This window comes from Natator depressus, chromosome 3 (genome assembly GCF_965152275.1).
Source record: "Natator depressus isolate rNatDep1 chromosome 3, rNatDep2.hap1, whole genome shotgun sequence".
NCBI classification, from domain to species: Eukaryota; Metazoa; Chordata; order Testudines; family Cheloniidae; genus Natator; species Natator depressus.
In genome coordinates, this window is record NC_134236.1 from 165,132,713 (window position 1) to 165,154,397 (window position 21,685).

Below are 21,685 nucleotides of genomic sequence, written 5' to 3' on the forward strand. Positions count from 1 at the left end.
TTTGTTATCTGACTTTATTAGAAATCCATTTAAGATTTTTCTTACTCTTATGCCCACAAGGCCTCCATTTTACCTCACAACAAAGAATTCCAGCATTGGACTTTTTAGTAATTTATTGTGGAACCCTTGTCCTTTGTGCAGGGGAAGTGGAACCAGGAGGACTAGGGGGGCTAGCACCCTTGTAATGGAAATATTGTGGGGGCTCCACCTCTGTTTAAACTCCTGCATGCCCCAGGGGGGATGGGTGGGGCAAAGAGTGGGACCTAGTGGAGCTGGAATGGTCTGGGAGCAGGTTGGAAACCCAGGGACCCTCTTTCCAAACCTGGAGCTGGTTGGTTCCCCCTACCCCCGAGTCTCAGTACTTCCCTTCACTTCCCCTCCTATTACTTCACACACACTTCTTCACAGGGAGCATCTCCCTGTCCCCCATGTGTAGAGCCAAAGTAACCAGGTTTTATATGGGGAACGCAGAGAAAGGGAAGTACAGAATTCTCCCATACCAAACTTAGATCCAGGCAACAGAACAGCTACAGAAAGTCTGTGGCTGCTGCTGTGCACCCAGCTACACTTGAGGCCAGTAGACCAAAAGAGTTTGTAGACCTATCAGCTATGCGTCAGTATACTCCCCGGGACTCCCATAATCCCTGAATAGGCCTATGGAGAGAGCCGGCATAGTGCTTGGCTTTGTAGTGCCTGGGAGATCTGGATCCTCCTGTGTAGTAGTTCCATGATGGTTCCACTGTATGTTGGAAAATGTTCCTCCTCCTCTTCAGAAGGATTTCTCTATTAAAAGTGATCATCTGTAGCCGTATTTGCCTATCTGTTTTCATTCAGTTTTTGCAAATTTTAAGACTTCTGGTAAAAAGGAGAGATTTACCATTTTTTGCAAATTCCACACTGATTTAAGCATTATCTGTCCCTTTCTAGCAATTTTGGGATTACAAAACCAATCAAGCAAAGAATACTAGCTGCCCATAATCTAAATGTCAGAGCTGTGTTGACTTCTGTTGCTATTCTGTGATATTCAGAGGCAGAGTCATGAGGCCTTAAAATTCCACCAACCTGCAGGAACATGGAGTATTATTCAGTGGAATTCAGCTTGCAAAGTCGAAAATTCCCTGCAGGATGGGAGGAATTTTAGGCTCCAGGATTTTACAGTGATCAAACAGAACCCCTAATGGTCATGAACATTGGTAGAGATTAGATAAGCCTTACTTCTGTATTGTTTACTATAATGAACTGGTCAATGAACATTACAAATTGTTTATCTATATATATCTCTTGACAGATTACTGTTTATGAAATCCACTTAGCAAGTGAGGTTTTCCCATAAGGATGAAAAATTAAGATTTTAAACAGATTGCTGGAGAGGCTCTAACTGCACCTAGAGAGTCAATGTAATAAAGGTTTCTCTATATTAATATTACAAAAACCATTTATCTTTGCAAAATCAATATTGCAATTCATCTTGGCTTGGTATTTCTCTTTCCATGTTTTAAGTCTTTTTTCTTTGATTATGTGTAATTCTGTTTTAATAAATGTGAAATATATTTGATTTAAAATGTCTTGGGAAGGTAGCGTTTAAAAAAATAACATAAGCTTCTAATTTATTTTATTAACAGTCCTCAAGAATGTTGAAAATATTGCTTGTATGGCTAGAAAGTTTCAAGGAATGTTTGTTTATTTACCATAAAAGTCCTTAGTGGCATAAAAATATTGACTTCACAAATGTACGGTAAACTTTTAAAATAATAAAATGTATTGATTTCACTATTTAGGATACTAATGAAGACTGTGATCCTGGAAACACATGTGAGTAGTCCCACTGAAGTCAATAGGACAACTCATACATTAGTGTTTGCAGGATTGGGGACTATGTTAATACAGATGGAGACAGATATTTCTATATGTTGGCTAGAAGACAAAATAAGTACTTCACGCAAAAAACACCCCCCCCCCCCGAGACAACTGTAAGGCACTGTAAATGTACTGTATCTAAAACTAATTTGATTGTTTCATGAGTGAATGATAATGAAAACTGAAATACTCAGGGGACCCTTATTCATGAGAGGTCCAGTAATATACAGTAGTACTGAGAGAAGTCTCTCATTATTTATGTACTGAGACACTTGCATTAAAACTCCCCAGAAACTATACACACTAAATAGCAGCATGTAATGAAATTATGAAATAATAAAGTAGAATTATTTGCCTATCAATACACTATCTTCTTTTTTATCTCTAACTAAACCATTTTCTTCAGTCATGACATTTAAATAGTCTAAACAAAACCTCTATTTGAAGGGGGATTTTGGATACACTGTCTACAGATGGAAGGACTTAATACAGTTGTTGAAAAAATTGCCCTTTTCTCCTGACTATAAAAGAGAGCAAACTGCAGTATTGTGGCTTCCAGGAGAGAATGTATTTTATTTATTCCCAAAGGGATATTAGTCCATAAAACAAATTTGCAGCTTATTTTGCAGCTTTAGCTTTTATCAGCCTTTTTAAGGGTGTTGAATGATTACTCAGGAGATCACACAGCAAGAGTTGCAGTGGAGTAAAAGAACTCTAATAAACAGAGCTCTGTGATGGGCAAAAAATGTATGTGAATAGTTCTCTTAAAGTTGTTTAAAAATCTGTCACATTTAATGTCTATTTCACTGATTATTGACCTGGATCTTAGTACTCCAATGTGAAAAAAGTTGGTTTGTTTCCCTTTGCTTTTATCATCCTAAAGTGTAGATGAACTCAGCATTATTTGACGTACAGGTGTGTCTGAGAGAGGGAATAAAGAAAAGTGAAGTGGAAATACGGGGAAGAATCTTGAATATGATGCATTCAATTTATCTTGCACCACCAGTGAGATCTGGCCACAGAGCCAGTGTAACCAGTCACAGGAGGATCAGCCTAAGTGTAGGAAACCTTCCCAGGCTAGCATAGGTGTCCTATCAGAACAAAGGAAACATAACTGAATCTTCCATATATCCTTCAAGTCCCTGACTGTTATTTAATTGTCCTCTTGTGACTGTTGGCACCTAGTGTAATTTAGAGCTTCCTCCAGGCTGCTCTCATTTATGCCAGAGGACAGGACCATTGCACAGCCAGCTCAGGTTTAGATGAGTGCAAAGTAAGGGTATGTCTACACTACGGAATAAGGTCGAATTTATAGAAGTCGGTTTTTTAGAAATCGGTTTTATATATTCGAGTGTGTGTGTCCCCACAGAAGTGCATTAAGTGCATTAACTCGGCGGAGTGCTTCCACAGTACCGAGGCTAGAGTCGACTTCCGGAGCGTTGCACTGTGGGTAGCTATCCCACAGTTCCTGCAGTCTCCGCTGCCCATTGGAATTCTGGGTTGAGATCCCAATGCCTGATGGGGCTGAAACATTGTCGCGGGTGGTTCTGGGTACATATCATCAGTCCCCCCTTCCCTCCCTCCCTCCCTCCGTGAAAGCAAGGGCAGACAATCGTTTTGCGCCTTTTTTCCTGAGTTACCTGTGCGGACGCCATACCACCGCAAGCATGGAGCCCGCTCAGGTAACCGTCACCGTATGTCTCCTGGGTGCTGGCAGACGCGGTACGGCATTGCTACACAGTAGCAGCAACCCATTGCCTTGTGGCAGCAGACGGTACAATACGACTGGTAGCTGTCCTCGTCATGTCCGAGGTACTCCTGGTCGCCTGCGTGAGGTCGATCAGGAGCGCCTGGGCAGACATGGGCGCAGGGACTAAATTTTTAGTGACTTGACCAGGTCATTCTCTTAAGTCCGGCAGTCAGTCCTATTGAACCGTCTTATGGTGAGCAGGTAGGCAATATGTCCTTCTGCACCGTCTGCTGCCAGCCAAAGATGTAAAAGATAGATGGAGTGGATCAAAACAAGAAATAGACCAGATTTGTTTTGTACTCATTTGCCTCCTCCCCTGTCTAGGGGACTCATTCCTCTAGGTCACACTGCAGTCACTCACAGAGAAGGTGCAGCGAAGTAGATCTAGCCATGTATCAATCAGAGGCCAGGCTAACCTCCTTGTTCCAATAAGAACAATAACTTAGGTGCACCATTTCTTTATTGGAACCCTCTGTGAAGTCCTGCCTGAACTACTCCTTGATGTAAAGCCACCCCCTTTCTTGATTTTAGCTCCCTGAAGCCAACCCTGTAAGCCGTGTTGTCAGTCGCCCCTCCCTGCGTCAGAGCAACAGCAAACAATCGTGCATCTGAGTTGAGAGTGCTGTCCAGAGCAGTCACAATGGAGCACTCTGATTGGGCTAAAACATTGTCACGGGTGGTTCTGGGTACATATTGTCCGGCCCCCGTTCCCTCCCTCCCTCCGTGAAGGCAAGGGCAGACAATCGTTTCGCGCCTTTTTTCCTGAGTTACCTGTGCGGACGCCATACCACCGCAAGCATGGAGCCCGCTCAGGTAACCGTCACCGTATGTCTCCTGGGTGCTGGCAGACGCGGTTCGGCATTGCTACACAGTAGCAGCAACCCATTGCCTTCTGGCAGCAGACGGTGCAGTATGACTGATAGCCGTCCTCGTCATGTCCGAGGTGCTCCTGGCCACGTCGGATGGGAGCGCCTGGGCAGACATGGGCGCAGGGACTAAATTTTTGGTGACTTGACCAGGTCATTCTCTTTAGTCCTGCAGTCAGTCCTATTGAACCATCTAATGGTGATCAGGCAGGCAATACAGATTGCTAGCAGTCGTATTGTACCATCTTCTGCCGGGCAGGCAAGAGATGACGATGGCTAGCAATCGTATTGTACCATCTTCTGCCGGGCAGGCAAGAGATGAGGATGGCTAGCAATCGTATTGTACCATCTTCTGCCGGGCAGGCAAGAGATGAGGATGGCTAGCAGTCATATTGCACCATCTTCTGCCAGGCAGGCAAGAGATGAGGATGGCTAGCAGTCGTACTGTACCATCTTCTGCCGAGCAGCCATGAGATGTGGATGGCATGCAGTCCTTCTGCACCGTCTGCTGCCAGCCAAAGATGTAAAAGATAGATGGAGTGGATCAAAACAAGAAATAGACCAGATTTGTTTCGTACTCATTTGCTTCCCCCCCCTCCCCCGACTAGGGGACTCATTCCTCTAGGTCACACTGCAGTCACTCACAGAGCAGGTGCAGCGAGGTAAATCTAGCCATGTATCAATCAGAGGCCAGGCTAACCTCCTTGTTCCAATAAGAACAATAACTTAGGTGCACCATTTCTTATTGGAACCCTCCGTGAAGTCCTGCCTGAACTACTCCTTGATGTAAAGCCACCCCCTTTGTGGATTTTAGCTCCCTGAAGCCAACCCTGTAAGCCGTGTCGTCAGTCGCCCCTCCCTCCGTCAGAGCAACGGCAGACAATCATTCCGCGCCTTTTTTCTGTGTGGACGCCATACCAAGGCAAGCATGGAGTCCGCTCAGCTCACTTTGGCAATTAGGAGCACATTAAACACCATACGCATTATCCAGCAGTATATGCAGAACCAGAACCTGGCAAAGCGCTACCGGGCGAGGAGGCGACGTCAGCGCGGTCATGTGAGTGATCAGGACATGGACACAGATTTCTCTGAAAGCATGGGCCCTGCCAATGCATGCATCATGGTGCTAATGGGGCAGGTTCATGCTGTGGAACGCCGATTCTGGGCTCGGGAAACAAGCACAGACTGGTGGGACCGCATAGTGTTGCAGGTCTGGGACGATTCCCAGTGGCTGCGAAACTTTCGCATGCGCAAGGGCACTTTCATGGAACTTTGTGACTTGCTTTCCCCTGCCCTGAAGCGCATGAATACCAAGATGAGAGCAGCCCTCACAGTTGAGAAGCGAGTGGTGATAGCCCTGTGGACGCTTGCAACGCCAGACAGCTACCGGTCAGTTAGGAATCAATTTGGAGTGGGCAAATCTACTGTGGGGGCTGCTGTGATGCAAGTAGCCCACGCAATCAAAGATCTGCTGATATCAAGGGTAGTGACCCTGGGAAATGTGCAGGTCATAGTGGATGGCTTTGCTGCAATGGGATTCCCTAACTGTGGTGGGGCCATAGACGGAACCCATATCCCTATCTTGGCACCGGAGCACCAAGCCGGCGAGTACATAAACTGCAAGGGGTACTTTTCAATAGTGCTGCAAGCTCTGGTGGATCACAAGGGACGTTTCACCAACATCAACGTGGGATGGCTGGGAAAGGTACATGACGCTCGCACCTTCAGGAACTCTGGTCTGTTTCAAAAGCTTCAAGAAGGGACTTTATTCCCAGACCAGAAAATAACTGTTGGTGATGTTGAAATGCCTATATGTATCCTTGGGGACCCAGCCTACCCCTTAATGTCATGGCTCATGAAGAGATGAGGCAGCCTGGACAGTAGTCAGGAGCTGTTCAACTACAGGCTGAGCAAGTGCAGAATGGTGGTAGAATGTGCATTTGGACGTTTAAAGGCGCGCTGGCGCAGTTTACTGACTCGCTTAGACCTCAGCGAAACCAATATTCCCACTGTTATTACTGCTTGCTGTGTGCGCCACAATATCTGTGAGAGTAAGGGGGAGACGTTTATGGTGGGGTGGGAGGTTGAGGCAAATCGCCTGGCTGCTGGTTACGCGCAGCCAGACACCAGGGCGGTTAGAAGAGCACAGGAGGGCGCGGTACGCATCAGAGAGGCTTTGAAAACCAGTTTCATGACTGGCCAGGCTACGGTGTGAAAGTTCTCTTTGTTTCTCCTTGATGAAACCCCCCGCCCCTTGGTTCACTCTACTTCCCTGTAAGCTAACCACCCTCTCCTCCTCCCTTCAATCACCGCTTGCAGAGGCAATAAAGTCATTGTTGCTTCACATTCATGCATTCTTTATTCATTCATCACACAAATAGGGGGATGACTACCAAGGTAGCCCAGGAGGGGTGGTGGAGGAGGGAAGGAAAATTCCACACAGCACTTTAAAAGTTTACAACTTTAAAATTTATTGAATGACAGCCTTCTTTTTTTGGGGCAATCCTCTGTGGTGGAGTGGCTGGTTGGCCGGAGGCCCCCCCACCGTGTTCTTGGGCGTCTGGGTGTGGAGGCTATGGAACTTGGGGAGGAGGGCGGTTGGTTACACAGGGGCTGTAGTGGCAGTCTGTGCTCCAGCTGCCTTTGCTGCAGCTCAGCCATACGCTGGAGCATACTGGTTTGGTCCTCCAGCAGCCTCAGCATTGAATCCTGCCTCCTCTCATCACGCTGCCGCCACCTTTCAGCTTCAGCCCTCTCTTCAGCCTGCCACTTACTCTCTTCAGCCCGCCACCTCTCCTCCCGGTCATTTTGTGCTTTCCTGCAGTCTGACATTATTTGCCTTCACGCATTCGTCTGTGCTCTGTCAGTGTGGGAGGACAGCATGAGCTCGGAGAACATTTCATCTCGAGTGCGTTTTTTTTTTCTTTCTAATCTTCACTAGCCTCTGGGAAGGAGAAGATCCTGTGATCATTGAAACACATGCAGCTGGTAGAGAAAAAAAAAAGGGACAGCGGTATTTAAAAAGACACATTTTATAAAACACTGGCTACACTCTTTCAGGGTAAACCTTGTTGTTAACATTACATACATAGCACATGTGCTTTCGTTACAAGGTCGCATTTTGCCTCCCCCCACCGCGTGGCTACCCCCTCAACCCTCCCCCTCCCTGTGGCTAACAGCGGGGAACATTTCTGTTCAGCCGCAGGCAAACAGCCCAGCAGGAATGGGCTCCTCTGAGTGTCCCCTGAAGAAAAGCACCCTATTTCAACCAGGTGACCATGGATTATATCTCACTCTCCTGAGGATAACACAGAGAGATAAAGAACGGATGTTGTTTGAACGCCAGCAAACATACACTGCAATGTTTTGTTGTACAATGATTCCCGAGTACGTGTTACTGGCCTGGAGTGGTAAAGTGTCCTACCATGAAGGGCGCAATAAGTCTGCCCTCCCCAGAAATCTTTTGCAAAGGCTTTGGGAGTATATCCAGGAGAGCCGCGAATGCCAGGGCAAAGTAATCCTTTCACATGCTTGCTTTTAAACCATGTATAGTATTTTAAAAGGTACACTCACCGGAGGTCCCTTCTCTGCCTGCTGGGTCCAGGAGGCAGCCTTGGGTGGGTTCAGGGGGTACTGGCTCCAGGTCCAGGGTGAGAAACAGTTCCTGGCTGTCGGGAAAACCGGTTTCTCCGCTTGCTTGCTGTGAGCTATCTACAACCTCGTCATCATCATCATCTTCTTCGTCCCCAAAACCTGCTTCCGTATTGCCTCCATCTCCATTGAAGGAGTCAAACAACATGGCTGGGGTAGTGGTGGCTGAACCCCCTAAAATGGCATGCAGCTCATCATAGAAGCGACATGTTTGGGGCTCTGACCCGGAGCGGCCATTCGCCTCTCTGGTTTTCTGGTAGGCTTGCCTCAGCTCCTTCAGTTTCACGCGGCACTGCTTCGGGTTTCTGTTATGGTCTCTGTCCTTCATGCCCTGGGAGATTTTGACAAAGGTTTTGGCATTTCGAAAACTGGAACGGAGTTCTGATAGCACGGATTCCTCTCCCCATACAGCGATCAGATCCCATACCTCCCGTTCGGTCCATGCTGGAGCTCTTTTGCGATTCTGAGACTCCATCATGGTCACCTCTGCTGATGAGCTCTGCATGGTCACCTGCAGCTTGCCACGCTGGCCGAACAGGAAATGAGATTCAAAAGTTCGCGGTTCTTTTCCTGTCTACCTGGCCAGTGCATCTGAGTTGAGAGTGCTGTCCAGAGCGGTCAAAATGGAGCACTCTGGGATAGCTCCCGGAGGCCAATACCGTCGAATTGTGTCCACAGTACCCCAAATTCGACCCGGCAAGGCCGATTTAAGCGCTAATCCACTTGTCAGGGGTGGAGTAAGGAAATCGATTTTAAGAGCCCTTTAAGTCGAAATAAAGGGCTTCATCGTGTGGACGGGTGCAGGTTTACATCGATTTAATGCTGCTAAATTCGACCTAAAGTCCTAGTGTAGACCAGGGCTAAGTTTCACAATACTTTTGTGGCTCCCCTTCCTGATTTGTACTGTATGGTAATGAATTACAGCCAGGGACTTGGCCCATGGTTTTTTAAATATTTGTTCCGTCCATTGAGGTACAAATGTGAGATTCGAAAATTAGAGCAGAAAAGTTAATTGTGGTTTATTTGCTGCTATTAAACTCTGCGCTGAGGTGGGTGGCATGACTCAGAGAATTGGCAATGGGATGTAGGTTGTTCACTCAAAGACAAACCATTGTCTGTTATGTGGATAAGTCCATTATTGTGAATCACACACCTTATATTTTTAGCTGAATTTGTAGCGATGATATAATTCAGTAGCACTGGGGAAAAATATATATCAATTACAAAAACCCTTGTTTAGTGGGGTTTTCAAACATTCCATTTTTAACTGTGGTCCATGAGCCAGCATATAGATTTAAGATCAAATATCTCAATCCATTGAGGATATTTCACTGATGCCAATGAGAGGTTTGCACAAAGGATGAAGGTTAGTATGTGGACCTTTGTGTAGTAGTTAAACTTTTAATTATTATCATTTATTTAAGTACCTTATTGTTATTTTCAGTATCACATAGTGGGGAAAATGTGCTCCCCATTATGACCAGTGGCATTTCTGACCTTTCTCTTCTTACTCTATCCTCCTTTCTGTTTTTCTCCTTCTTCCCAGTCTTTCGATCTTTCCTCTTTTATTTATTCTGCATTTGCATCCCTATCTATTGCCTCTGTGGGCAAGAAACTTTTTTCTTTGATGAAAGCTTAGGTTGTTCAGGATCTGAATATATCCTGAAGATCTCTCTCATACATAAAGCAGGCCGAATAAATATATTGACTTCCGTTGCACTATTTTTGTGAGTAAGGAATATTTTGTGAGAATAAGGGTTATATGATTGGACCAATAATAGGTTTATTAATCAATACTGTTATGCACTGTGTGTACGGATCAATTCGATATTAACATGTTTTTAAATCTAAACCATTTTCTTTATCCTACTTAGAATAAATTTCATCTAGTGCTCAGATTTCAAATGCTTATTCTGAGTATTTATTAAAACTGTATGAAATAGATAACTTGCAAATATTTAAGCTGCATTTTATTTTTTTAAATAAATTCAAGTATTAACATTTTTTTACTGCACCTCTGTCCACTAAGCTGTTTAATTATAATTCTGAATTATATAAGACAAAAGAAGCCACTAAATAAAACCCTACTGCGTCTAACTGAAGTGTTAATGTGCTTTGATTACTTTCTCGGTTTGTTTTTGTTTATAGATGTCAGCTTTGTAATTGTCATCCTTCAGGAGTCATTAATGGGACTTGTCATCCTGTTACTGGACAATGTGTTTGTAAACAATTTGTAACTGGCTTGAAATGTGACAACTGTGTTCCCAATGCTAGTAATTTGGACGTCCACAACCTATTTGGCTGCAGTAAAAGTAAGTGGATGTTGGTCTTAAAAGCATGTCTTTCAAATTAATGGCTTTTAGTGTTAAATTTGTTCTGTAATACTAAAAGTGGGGTTTTTTTCCCCATATTTCAAGATCCTATTTTTCTTCTTCTTTATAGCTATCTTAGGATATCCTTCTGGAAAGATTTAGATAGAGTACTTCATAGAGCTTTGTACCACACACAGAGCTTGAACTAAAGTGGCTGAGCACCCACTGTCCCCATTGGTTTCAGGATCAGGCTCATAGTGAAACTCAGCTTGCCACCTCATGGGGCCTTCATCCATCGCTGTGGGAGACAATGTAAAACATCATGAAAGGTCATCATAAACTGATTTGTGTAGAGAGCTAAAGCTATGCTGTCAACTGAGTGAGACATTGAAAAGAAACACATTGCTACTGAGCACCTGCGCTGCGGCAACTGCAATGATTCTGAAGTACAGGGATGGCAAGGCATCAGCCTTTATATGATTCCTAATTAGTCAAAATGATACTTTAAAGTTTTGTTTTTCTGTGGCTTATCTCTATGCTGGCATACATTGGGTGCTTGGCTATAGTAACAATTGCGTTATTGATACCAATGGTCAAGTTGCACTACTGGGAAATTTTAAGAAAAAGGTCTAGTGTAGAAAAGGATTAAAATTTTCAAAAACTCTTAAGTGATTTAGGCTCTTAAAACACTTTTGAAAATGGGGACTTAGACGCCTCACATGGCTATGTGTTTTGGGACATTGCTTCTACAACGTATCTGTTTATTTAGTTTGTCTAGGCATTTACATCATGTTCAACACCATTGTATCTGTGTGGTAGATTTTGTGTGTGTATGCACACATGCAAAGGGCACTCACAAACACAAAAAACTTTCACTTTGTTCGCAGTTTGTGTTTGGGTCCTATATCAAGTTAAGTTGAAACAGTATATCATTGAAGAACATATACAGTACTATAAATAGGCCTGAACCGAAAGATGTATTTATTTCGAGACATGAATCTCTAAAATTTGAAAGTATTCAGATTCAAGGTTTTGGTTTAGACCCATCTCTAGAACACATAGTTCTTCTCCATTGTCCTGATAGTTTGATTTGGTTTTGGAATTTCACTTTTAAGTGTATAGTGCTTCATTTGAATTTATAATAATAATACTTAGCATTTTTATGGTGCTTTTCATCTTTAACTGATCAGCTAATTTATATCACTGTATACATTTTATAAAGGTCAATGGCAATTCTGCTATAAAATTTTAAATGACATAGATTAATATAGATTTCAATTAGAAAACATGGGAAAACTTGTACAGCATTCTGAATAGTAACTGGAGTCTTTTTCTGGACATAAATTATGTAGGAGTTGTAATCTTCTCCTTTCAGGTATTCTTGCCAGTAGTTTCTAATTGTTGTCACCAGTTTTGCGGCTTTGCCCCTCTAGATTAATGCCTAGCTTTGTAAATGCTATTCTATATCTGCTCAGTCTTGTGCAAATCTAGGGATCTGTGGCAAGACAATGAATTCACACTCATTAATCAGAACCATATAAAAATGATGTGTCCAGATGTTCAGTACTTCCAGTGCGATGAATGTAGCAAAACGGAAATTCTGTATTTTAAGTGGTACATCATTTGTGATTATGCCTCATTGTAATTTAGCATTTTACTGGCAGCTATCATATTAGTAAGTGCACCACCCACATAAATCTGTGTTAGCAGAAACAAACGTAAGGCACTATCAGTGTCCAAATAACATTCTACTGGAGGGAGACTTATTTTATATTTTTGGGCCTAAAGTATGCCAGCTGCTTCATTCTGTCCCCCCGCCCCAAGTCAAATGAAACCAACCAATGAACAACAACAGAAAGGCATGTTCCTCCCCCAAAGAGCTTATAGTCTAACTATAACACAGGCTACAACAAATAAGAGTAACAAACCAGAGCAAGAGAGAATCCAGATTAACCTAATAAATTCATGTGATTACTCAGTTGGATGGTGCATGTCTTGATAAGTTAACAATATAGCTACATTGTGGGGGAAACTTTCAAAGGTGCCTGAATAATTTGGGAATGCAAGTCCTTCTGTTTTTCAATTGGACTCCTGCTCCTAAACTCTTTAGGTGCTCTTGACAATCTCTCCCTCTAATCCTTGTTGGATCTAAAAGCTAGAATAGTGCCAGATACCCCTTAGAAGATACCCCTTCTAAGAAAAAGATGCGGATTTTTACAATTTCCACATACCCGAGGAACACTAACAATATGTTCTGTGATATTTCTGCAGTTAGCTCATGTTTTAGTTGTGTGTTGAGGACTCTTGTGCTATTCATGGTGCCATCATTCTTCACAAGTCTTATTTGTGGAAGCCAAGTCCTCATATAAAAAACACAAACTGGTTTGGCGAAGCAGATATATATATATTTTGGAGAGAGAGAGAATTAGACATATTCAGCAAACTTCTATATATGATGATGACACAACTAGAGAACAAAAGTCCATGAAACGCCACAGGTTTTGAATTGTGATGTGGTTCCCACAGTGTGCTCTTTGGCCCATAGAATAGGAAAGATGTTTAACCTCCACACCCAGAATGGTCCTAGATTCATGGAGCTTTCCTTATAGATATTAGTCCCCAAAGTTGGCTAGGTGCAGAAAAGCAGCAAACACACTCCCCCCTTGTACTAGAAAGCTGGGGGAGGGGTAGTGCCTACTTAGGAGATTGGCCTTATGTGTTCTGGCTTATATATTATATATATTTTATAAAAAATGTTAAAAATTCATTTAAGAATATTTAAGTATATTTTACTGAGCAACCCCACCACCACCATCACTCAGAAAGAACCGTGGTCATTCATTTGGATCACAGAAAGAAAACAGAGGGAATTTTGCTCTTTGATAATAGACCAAGACCTAAATATGCCTTGCACTGAGATAACGGGCTATCCTCTAATAAACTGTAATCTGGTAATTTACTTGTGCTGTAAAGAGGATGGTAACTAGAACATACTGGACCTTGTCTTGCACCCCTCAGGCCTCTGTTTGTTGATACTGGTGTAATTCAGGAGTAAATCTGTTTAAGTTTATGTAGTTAATATTGGTGTAAAACTTGTTTAAGGGAGATCAGAATCAAGCCCAATGGCCTCAGGATTGGACTCTTGCAGCCTTATGATAGACAGAGGTAATATTTTTCTCTTCTGCTTCGTTAGATGACGTTATGTGGCCATTGAGATAAACTGAATTGAAACGAACCTTCTGAAAATGCAACAGATGATTAGATTGCAAACTTTAAATTAATAATGTGCACAGAGAAATACAATCCATCTTTTGATAATTTCCTAAAAACAAAAGAAACAAAGAAAAAGGAGCTTTTAAAAAACTATGGTAACACTGTTGTTTAACTTTTGTGGTTTTTCTAAATGTATTTAGGCTGCTGCTTTGATGTACAAAATTTTGTGTTATGTAGTTATATAAAAAGTTTTGTTGCAGAGTAGTTCTGATGCATTAACTTTGTTTATTAATGTTCTATTGACCATATGTCCACATGACGTTTTTTGTGTCAGAATAACCTTTATCCTAAAGATTTCACTTCTGTTCATTTGGATGTTTATTGATGAGCTCTGTTTTAAAAATGTTCTTTTTTAAAAATTATCCTTAGCTCCGTCCCAGCAACCTCCACCCAGAGGAGAAATTCTAAATTCTTCTGTTATCTATCTTTCATGGAACCCCCCTGATTCTCCAAATTCCAACTGGCTTACTTACGGACTGTATAGAGATGAGACTGAAATTTATACAACAGAAGACCACTATCCTTATAGTGAGTATTAGTGAAGACAGCAGTGTTTGACATATATATTATCTTTTTTCCAGTTGTTATCTCAGGTTCCTGCCATTAGTTCTATAAGGTTTTTCAGTATTCAGTTTTTCCTACTAGTTGGCTAAGGTTCCACATTGCTAGATTTCTTTGGAAAGAAACATCTGTTTAAATTTTCAAAAATGGTTATTGAATTTGAGTGCCTCAGTTGTTCAGTGCCTAATCTGAGGCCTGTTAAAAATGCTTGAGCCATATATAGTCCCTCATTATTTTTAATTCTGATATATTATGTTTATGTACTTGTCATACTTGGTTACATTGTGTACCTTACATGTAGACACTATGTAATACAGCTGAACACAGTGAATCAAAGGTGAAAGTATGTTACGGGACTCGATGAATGTGGTGAGAGAAATAGAAATGACCACAAAGGTGAGGAATCACATGATAGATTTTCATTTGCTTCATTTCCTAGCAAAAAGCGAAAACTTAGAAATTAAGTTGAATCCTTTCACAAGTAAAGTCAATATATTTTGTTCAGGTTCATAATATCATACCATATAATCTGTTTAAGAACAGAGTGCAAGATGAAGACACTATTTCATGATTACACTGATATATTTAAGGAGCTGCTTTAAAAACCCTAAATATTCACTACTTGGATAATCAGACATTGATATACTCCTATTTAACAAAACCATTATTTTCTATTTGGTTAAAAAAATTACATTTCTGACATTTCCTGGCACTCACTCTAATTAATGATGTGAAAATCATCTGCATGGCATTTCAGCAGTACGAACAATTTGTTAATGCTGTCAGAAATTTGTATTCTAATAATATTCTGATGTTTATTACTTTATTCTTAGTGTGTGTGTGTGTGTGTCGGAGGGGCATCTATAGTACACACAGGAAATGCCACTTAAGTGCAACTGAGTGAATACAGATCTTATTACTAAATGAGAGTTTGAAATTACAGTTGTGGAAGCACTGAACTTTTCAAGGAAAATTAACAATAGTCTTCTTACTTGGCCTGATGATTTGGCTGATAGGATTGCAGAGTACCTCATTAGAGTGATTTTTTTTTAAGCTCTCTACTAGCTTTGCTGTTGGAAGCTGGGAACACTCTCCATCTTAAAGATAAAACAGAATGCTTGCTATAAAATATGGAATAATACCAAAATCTATTTAAGATTCTAAATCATAGTTCATTGGACTTAACCATGTAGAAATATAAAGGGGAAGGGAAAGACTCTTTCTTGTTTTGTTTTTTCTTCCAGACAAAATGAAAACAGTAAACTAGCATCATCAGAATGCAGATGAAACATACATGAATAAAAATCCTATTCTTGGACCTCGACTTTTCTCTTTCCCCTTTCTCCCACTCCTCTGATACCCTGGGGTTGAGAAGACTACTTCTCATTAATATTATATTAAATATTACAAATACAAATATTAAACAAAATATTTAAAATTTTTGGAATAGAAACTTTGATTTATACCTACAATTAGCCAAGTATCGGATTTTATTTTATACTGCATTTAATACTTAATCTTTTCCGATGTGGATACTGTGGCCTTTCAAAACTTTCATAAAAAGCAACAAATTCAAGACTGGTTTCTAGATGTTTGGCATGTGGAACATAATTTTCTTCTTATGTTTGTTTTAGGAACTCAGAAGTTCAGTGACACCACTTTGTTCCCTTATACATTCTATTCCTATTACCTCAAGGTCAGCAATGTTCATGGTTCTACAAGGAGTGCAGCAGTGATGTACAGAACAAAATCAGGGACACCTAGAGGAAACCTACATTTAAATATAATTTCTCCTGTTGGCCCACACACCATTTCCTTTAACTGGACAACCCCATCAAATGACTCCGGGCCTATAGAAAAATATGTTTTGACGTGTGCTTATTCAGTTGATCTTCAGCCTTGTGGCCAGTATGAAGGTTTAGAAACCTTTACAACTATTCAGAATCTGGTTCCGTTTACAAAGTACATTTTTGGTGTTCAAGCATGTACCAGTGGAGGCTGTTTGCAGAGCCTGCCAGTGACAATAATTACTGCACAGGCCCCTCCGGAAGGGCAGTGCTCTCCTGTGATACAAAACATCAGCGCTACAGAGCTCACCCTAAAATGGTCTCCACCTACAAAACCAAATGGTAAGTCTTAATACGTTTAATTTCTTAAACTGAGACTCAGCCACTGAAAAGCAGTATTTTATCTAAATCTGTTCATGTTTTCCAGGTCAGTGGGACACAAACATTGGACAAAAAAATCAGTTAAACTATCCCTTAATATTATCTGTTGTCTGATACTATTGTGTGGTCTCTTAGAGTCAAGTCTTGATTCCATTGGAGTGCAAAATTCCAAGTGACTGCAATGGGACCAGGATTTACCACTTAGTGACATCTGCCTCAACAAGAACAATGTTTACAATTAAAGGTTTACTGTAAAATCCATTTTTTCTCATCAATTAGTTCACACAGATGCAGTGACCGTTGCTGTATCTACTAGATCAGTAAGTAAAAAGATTAACAAACTGAGAGAATTAATGGAGAGAATCTGTTTTTTAAACCATGAGGCATATATGGCAGCTCATTCTGTTATTAAGCTAACTTTGTTACAGATTTGATAATGTTCAAATGTTATGAGCCTGACTTGGTTTTAGTTTTTGTATGTGGAAGCACCAGCTTTTGTAAGGAAGACACTGTGATGCACTCCATTCTGCTGTTTACCATTTTATCTTGCAGTCCATGGGCCAAATTTTTGTGGGACTCTTGTAAATCACACTGGTAACGTTTGCATGGCAAACCTCTCAGATACTTCAGGAAAGAGCATTTGTGTACACAAAAGTGGTACACAGGTCTCAGTTCCCACTTTCTGTGAAAACCTTTTCTTTCTAATTTAGCTAGAGTGAGGAAATTAGCCTACACCAGAATGTTTCTGTATGCTTAGGGCTGTAATTATTACGACTATAGGCACTGCAGTGTTGGCTCGTGTCAATACTAGCCTCTTGATCCTTACTGTATGTGCCTCATAGTTATATCTGGTGGTTGTCACTCCCTGATCTGTAAGCCTATGGTAGTTGATGCAATCAATGTCAGCTCCTGGATTCCATTGTCACTTCTCCCAGCAACTGCTGATGGAAGAAGCACTTCATTTTGTTTGTCAGAAAACTCAGTGTTCGAGCAAATGAGTGGTAAGACCCCCCAGTCTGGTATAGTATAGCTAGCTCACTATTTTTTGGCCCACAGAGGCTGCTGGTAACTGTGCCTCTGGTAGAGCACAGCCGTGTTAGGGATATGCATAGCAGGAACAATTTTTCAATGCTAATATCATATGCTTAGTATTTTTTAAAATTCAAAGATATTTTATATTGGGGAAGGTAACAATTGCTATGTATGCATTTTTTTATTTAACTTAATATTAGATAGTGTGACTCTTCTCTAAGAATGACACAGAAAATAAGAAGATCCCAATGTAATTTAATTGTCTGTAGCTTAAAATTACCATAATTTACATGTACTTGCAAGACTAGGCAGCTGTGAAGAATGCTATTTTATTTCCTTTGGTGCCTGGTCAGATCTTTCTGTCTGCCAAAAATACGAAGGGACAAGTTGTCGTCCCGTCTCTTCTCCCCACCCTCCCTCATGCACAAACCACCAGTTACGGTTATTCGGTTCCTTTAAGTCCATAAATTTGGCTCCAGATACTTATCCACTGTGATGCTTATTAACTTCTGGCTGTGCTGATGTTCCTGGTCTCTCAGATGTCTCCCATTAAATATTTAATGTTTTTTGCTCTCTCAGGCCTCAGTTCAGCAAGGTGCTTGAAGCATGTGAGGTTAATGGGCTTACTTGTGCGCTCAAAATTAGGCATGCACTTAACTAATGTGCTGTACCTAAGTCCAGCTGCTGTTTCCTGACCATTGAGATCTTGCCACTTAGTTATAGATTCCCTTTGATGGAAAATTGACAAAAAACAGTCTCCCATCACATCAGCTTATTTTAAAGGCACTGACCATTGCTGCCACTTAAATAATGATCTGTCCATTGCACAAACACTTGTTCCTTTGAAAATAATAATATGCTATAGTACTATAGTATCCGTGTAGGAACTCTCTAGAACAACCTTTTATCTGTCCTCAGAGAAAAAGCATAACCAATCAAATTATAACAGTTCAACCTAAGATTTTTTTCAAGTGCAAAAATTTTGTGGGTTGTAAAACCAAATGTTTAATCAAATAACAACCACCACAAAGAATAACAACAAATTAGGGGGAAAAATATCCCTAGCTAAGTGAACTTCTATAGCAATTAAAATTACACCTTTGCGTGCATTATATTTTCTATGGGCTCGGTTGCTAGATTATTAGTTTTTTAAATATTTTGTGTTGATATTTGAATTGGATGCTGAATAACAATTTGCAATACATTACTATTGTTTACTCACTGTTATTTCTAGGTATAATCATAAGGTATGAAATCTATATGAGAGGAGCATTACAATCAGATGGAACTCATATTCCTCCTGAAAGTCGCATCTTCCAAAGCAGTGGATGGCTCAGTCCTCAGCCAATTATGGAGTCTGCTAATGAAAACGCATTAATGCCACCTCAGACCAGCACCACAATTACTGCTCTTGAGCCATTCACAGAGTATGAGTTTTGTGTTTTAGCCGTAAACATGGCTGGTAGTATATTTTCAGACTGGATATCAGGAAGAACTGGAGAAGGAGGTAAGTATTAGTTCATATTAACTTATTTTTTAAAACCTAGAATGTATTTAAAAAAGAGCTTTTATGTTAAGTAAATAACCATATAGGGCTAAATTCTAGGAATTTAGCATGAGTAAAATGACTATGGAAGAAAAAATCACAATTACACTGCAACAAACTTCTAAGGTCATATGATAACAAAATCTTATTACTCTTAAGTTTGGTTTTCTGAATTGTACCTAGTTTTCCCCATCATTGTGTATACCTTTTTCAAGCAAACCCTCATTAACCCCCTTTTTTTCTGAAAACCTGGGAGAATAGGTAGGGCTTGAGGTGAGCCTTGAAGGTCAACAAACTCAGACTCTGTAGCACTTGCAATTTTGGTGGAAGAAATAAATGTGGATGCAATGAATATCATTTAAGTCCTTATTCAGGAAAGATGCTTAAGCATGAGCCTAACTTTAAATACATGCTTAAATTATTTCCTGAATCAGGGCCTTAGCTTGCATTTACAGCTAGTTTTTTCAAAAAAGCTCAGGTCCACATTTTCAAGAACTCAACACTCACAAGTGGGGCTAGATTTTTAAAAGTGCTCGGCTCTCATGCACTAAATAAGGGCCAGGCACCTAAATAGGGACCAGATTTTCAAAAGTACTCTGCACACAACAGCTGGCGTTGTAACACCTATGGGACCAGATTTTCAAAAGAGTTCAGCACTCAGCATATTGAGCTCTTCTGATAATCAGGCCACTTATTTTCTTGCCTAAATTGGAGCTGAGCTCTCTTGACAATTCTGGCTTTTCCTACCTGATAGAGCTCAGATTTCAGCAGTTAAATGTCTCATCAGTATCAGTAAGGCTACAATTTAGTCACGGGTACTTTTAGTAAAAGTCATAGACAGGTCATGGGCAATAAACAAAAATTCATAGCCCGTGACCTGTCCATGACTTATACCTGTCATTAAATCTTGGGGCTGGGGCACTGGGGGAGCAGAATGGGGCCGCTGCTGGTGGAGGGGAGGGGGTGCTCCCCGGACCAGTGGCGCCAGCTGCCGGGGACCACGGCTGCTCTGGCTAGCTGGGGACTGCTGCCCAGGGCCGCCGGAGCAGCGGCTGGTGTGGCTGTCCCTAGGGGCTATCTGAGCAGTTGCCCCCGGAGCCAGCTGCTTGGGAGGCCCTGGAATCAGCCACACTGGCCCCTGCAGAAGTCACGGAGGTTGCAGAAAGTCACGGAATCTGTGATTTCTGTGACCTCCATGACAGACTTGGAGCCCTACTCATTAGTGATGCCCGCATTTGTTGGTGCCTCCAAAATTATGTCCTCAGTTATTTGCTTCCACAAAATGGGAGGCTAGGCTAAAACCCCTTTTAGAATTTGTCTTTCTGCTTGTCAGTTTTTAAATAGCATGTGTGACGAAAGTGTCAAATTTTCTCTTGGGAAGAGGTCCATTAGTACGGTGTTTGTACATAATAGGCACTCTGAGTTGGGATTCTATCATCACAAAGTGAGAAGGTGGGGCTTTTACTGCAGTGCAGACTGTGCTTTTACAGGTTTTGTTATCCAAGACAGGAGCATTCTTCTATAAGAAGTGAGAGATGTGTTAATTTCAGACCTGCCCAGCAAAGAAAATTGCTTTAAGCATTGAACAATCATTGCTTTTATCATGTTTTTTCCAGATCACATGAAGATTTAGTATCTTAGAGCTTTTCATCTACGTACTTCCTACCTATATCTGCCAAAAAAGGTGTTTAGTAGCTAAGTGGTGGTTAGTACTTCTTTAAAAACATGTGCATTATAAAATTGAGGTTTTATTCTGCATAGGTGATTTTTTTTGCCTTTTTATATAATATATAAAACAATATAAAATTCCATTTCGACCTGAAAATTAATTTTTTACAAGGTGCTTATTAAGGAATTGGATGTGAAAAGACATTTTATCGTCTATAACAGATGGCATTTTACAAATACAGTAAGAAAACTTGCATGACACATGTTCATTTATTTTATGGTAAATTAGCACATTTGTTTTTAGCTCCTGTATTCATGCCATCTCCATCAGTATTCCCTCTTTCACCGTATTCTCTCAATGTATCTTGGGAAAAGCCACAAGATAATGTAGCAAGAGGAGAAGTGATGGGATACAGCATCAACGTAATTACCACACAAAACATGTTGCCAGTATTTTCCCAGGTATTGTTATCATCGATCTGTTTTCATTGTTTGCCACTATATAGATGTTATGCAGAAGAAAAAAAAATAGTATCAGCCTTGGTGTCTTGGCAAAATTTTTATTTGCCTGTTTACTGTACATTCTGCTTACCTAATTTCCTCCCCCAGCAGTTTATGGCATGCTTTCCATTTTCTGCAATGTTGTGTGCATTGCTTAAATACGTGTTGAATTGTACCCCTGAAGAGAGTTGTATTTCAGTGGTGGGTAAAGAGATGCCTAGATATGAAAAGCCAATTAAGGTGAATTGTGTAAATACCCTCAAGCGGTGCATATGTTGATTCTGTAAAAGCGGCGTATATATGTGCCCTGAGGGCACCCAGCAATATGTGCAATCCATGCGCAGTCCCTCTATCCCCTTGCCAGTGTGGACATCTCTCTGTTTTATTGTAATCTTGTTGTTTTTTAAAGCCTTTCCTTTTGGAGTCAGGTGATTATGCAAGAATTTCAGCCTATTTTTTTGGTGACCCTTGTGGTTTCTAGAAAAAGTTTGAAAATATGA

The 21,685-nt window shown here is 41.1% G+C and overlaps 1 protein-coding gene and 1 pseudogene across 1 annotated transcript in view; one reads left to right on the top strand and one right to left on the bottom strand.

Moving 5' to 3' along the window:
* USH2A (usherin) overlaps positions 1–21,685 on the top strand; it is a 562,110-nt gene that overhangs the window by 112,106 nt on the left and 428,319 nt on the right. Inside the window, exons 15-19 of the mRNA XM_074949260.1 lie at positions 10,273–10,436; positions 14,079–14,237; positions 15,905–16,399; positions 18,705–18,977; positions 20,989–21,146. Of these exons, the coding sequence (XP_074805361.1) occupies positions 10,273–10,436; positions 14,079–14,237; positions 15,905–16,399; positions 18,705–18,977; positions 20,989–21,146 (1,249 nt within the window). The remainder of the gene's footprint in view (positions 1–10,272; positions 10,437–14,078; positions 14,238–15,904; positions 16,400–18,704; positions 18,978–20,988; positions 21,147–21,685) is intronic.
* On the bottom strand, positions 6,937–8,602 carry LOC141983900 (uncharacterized; annotated as a pseudogene).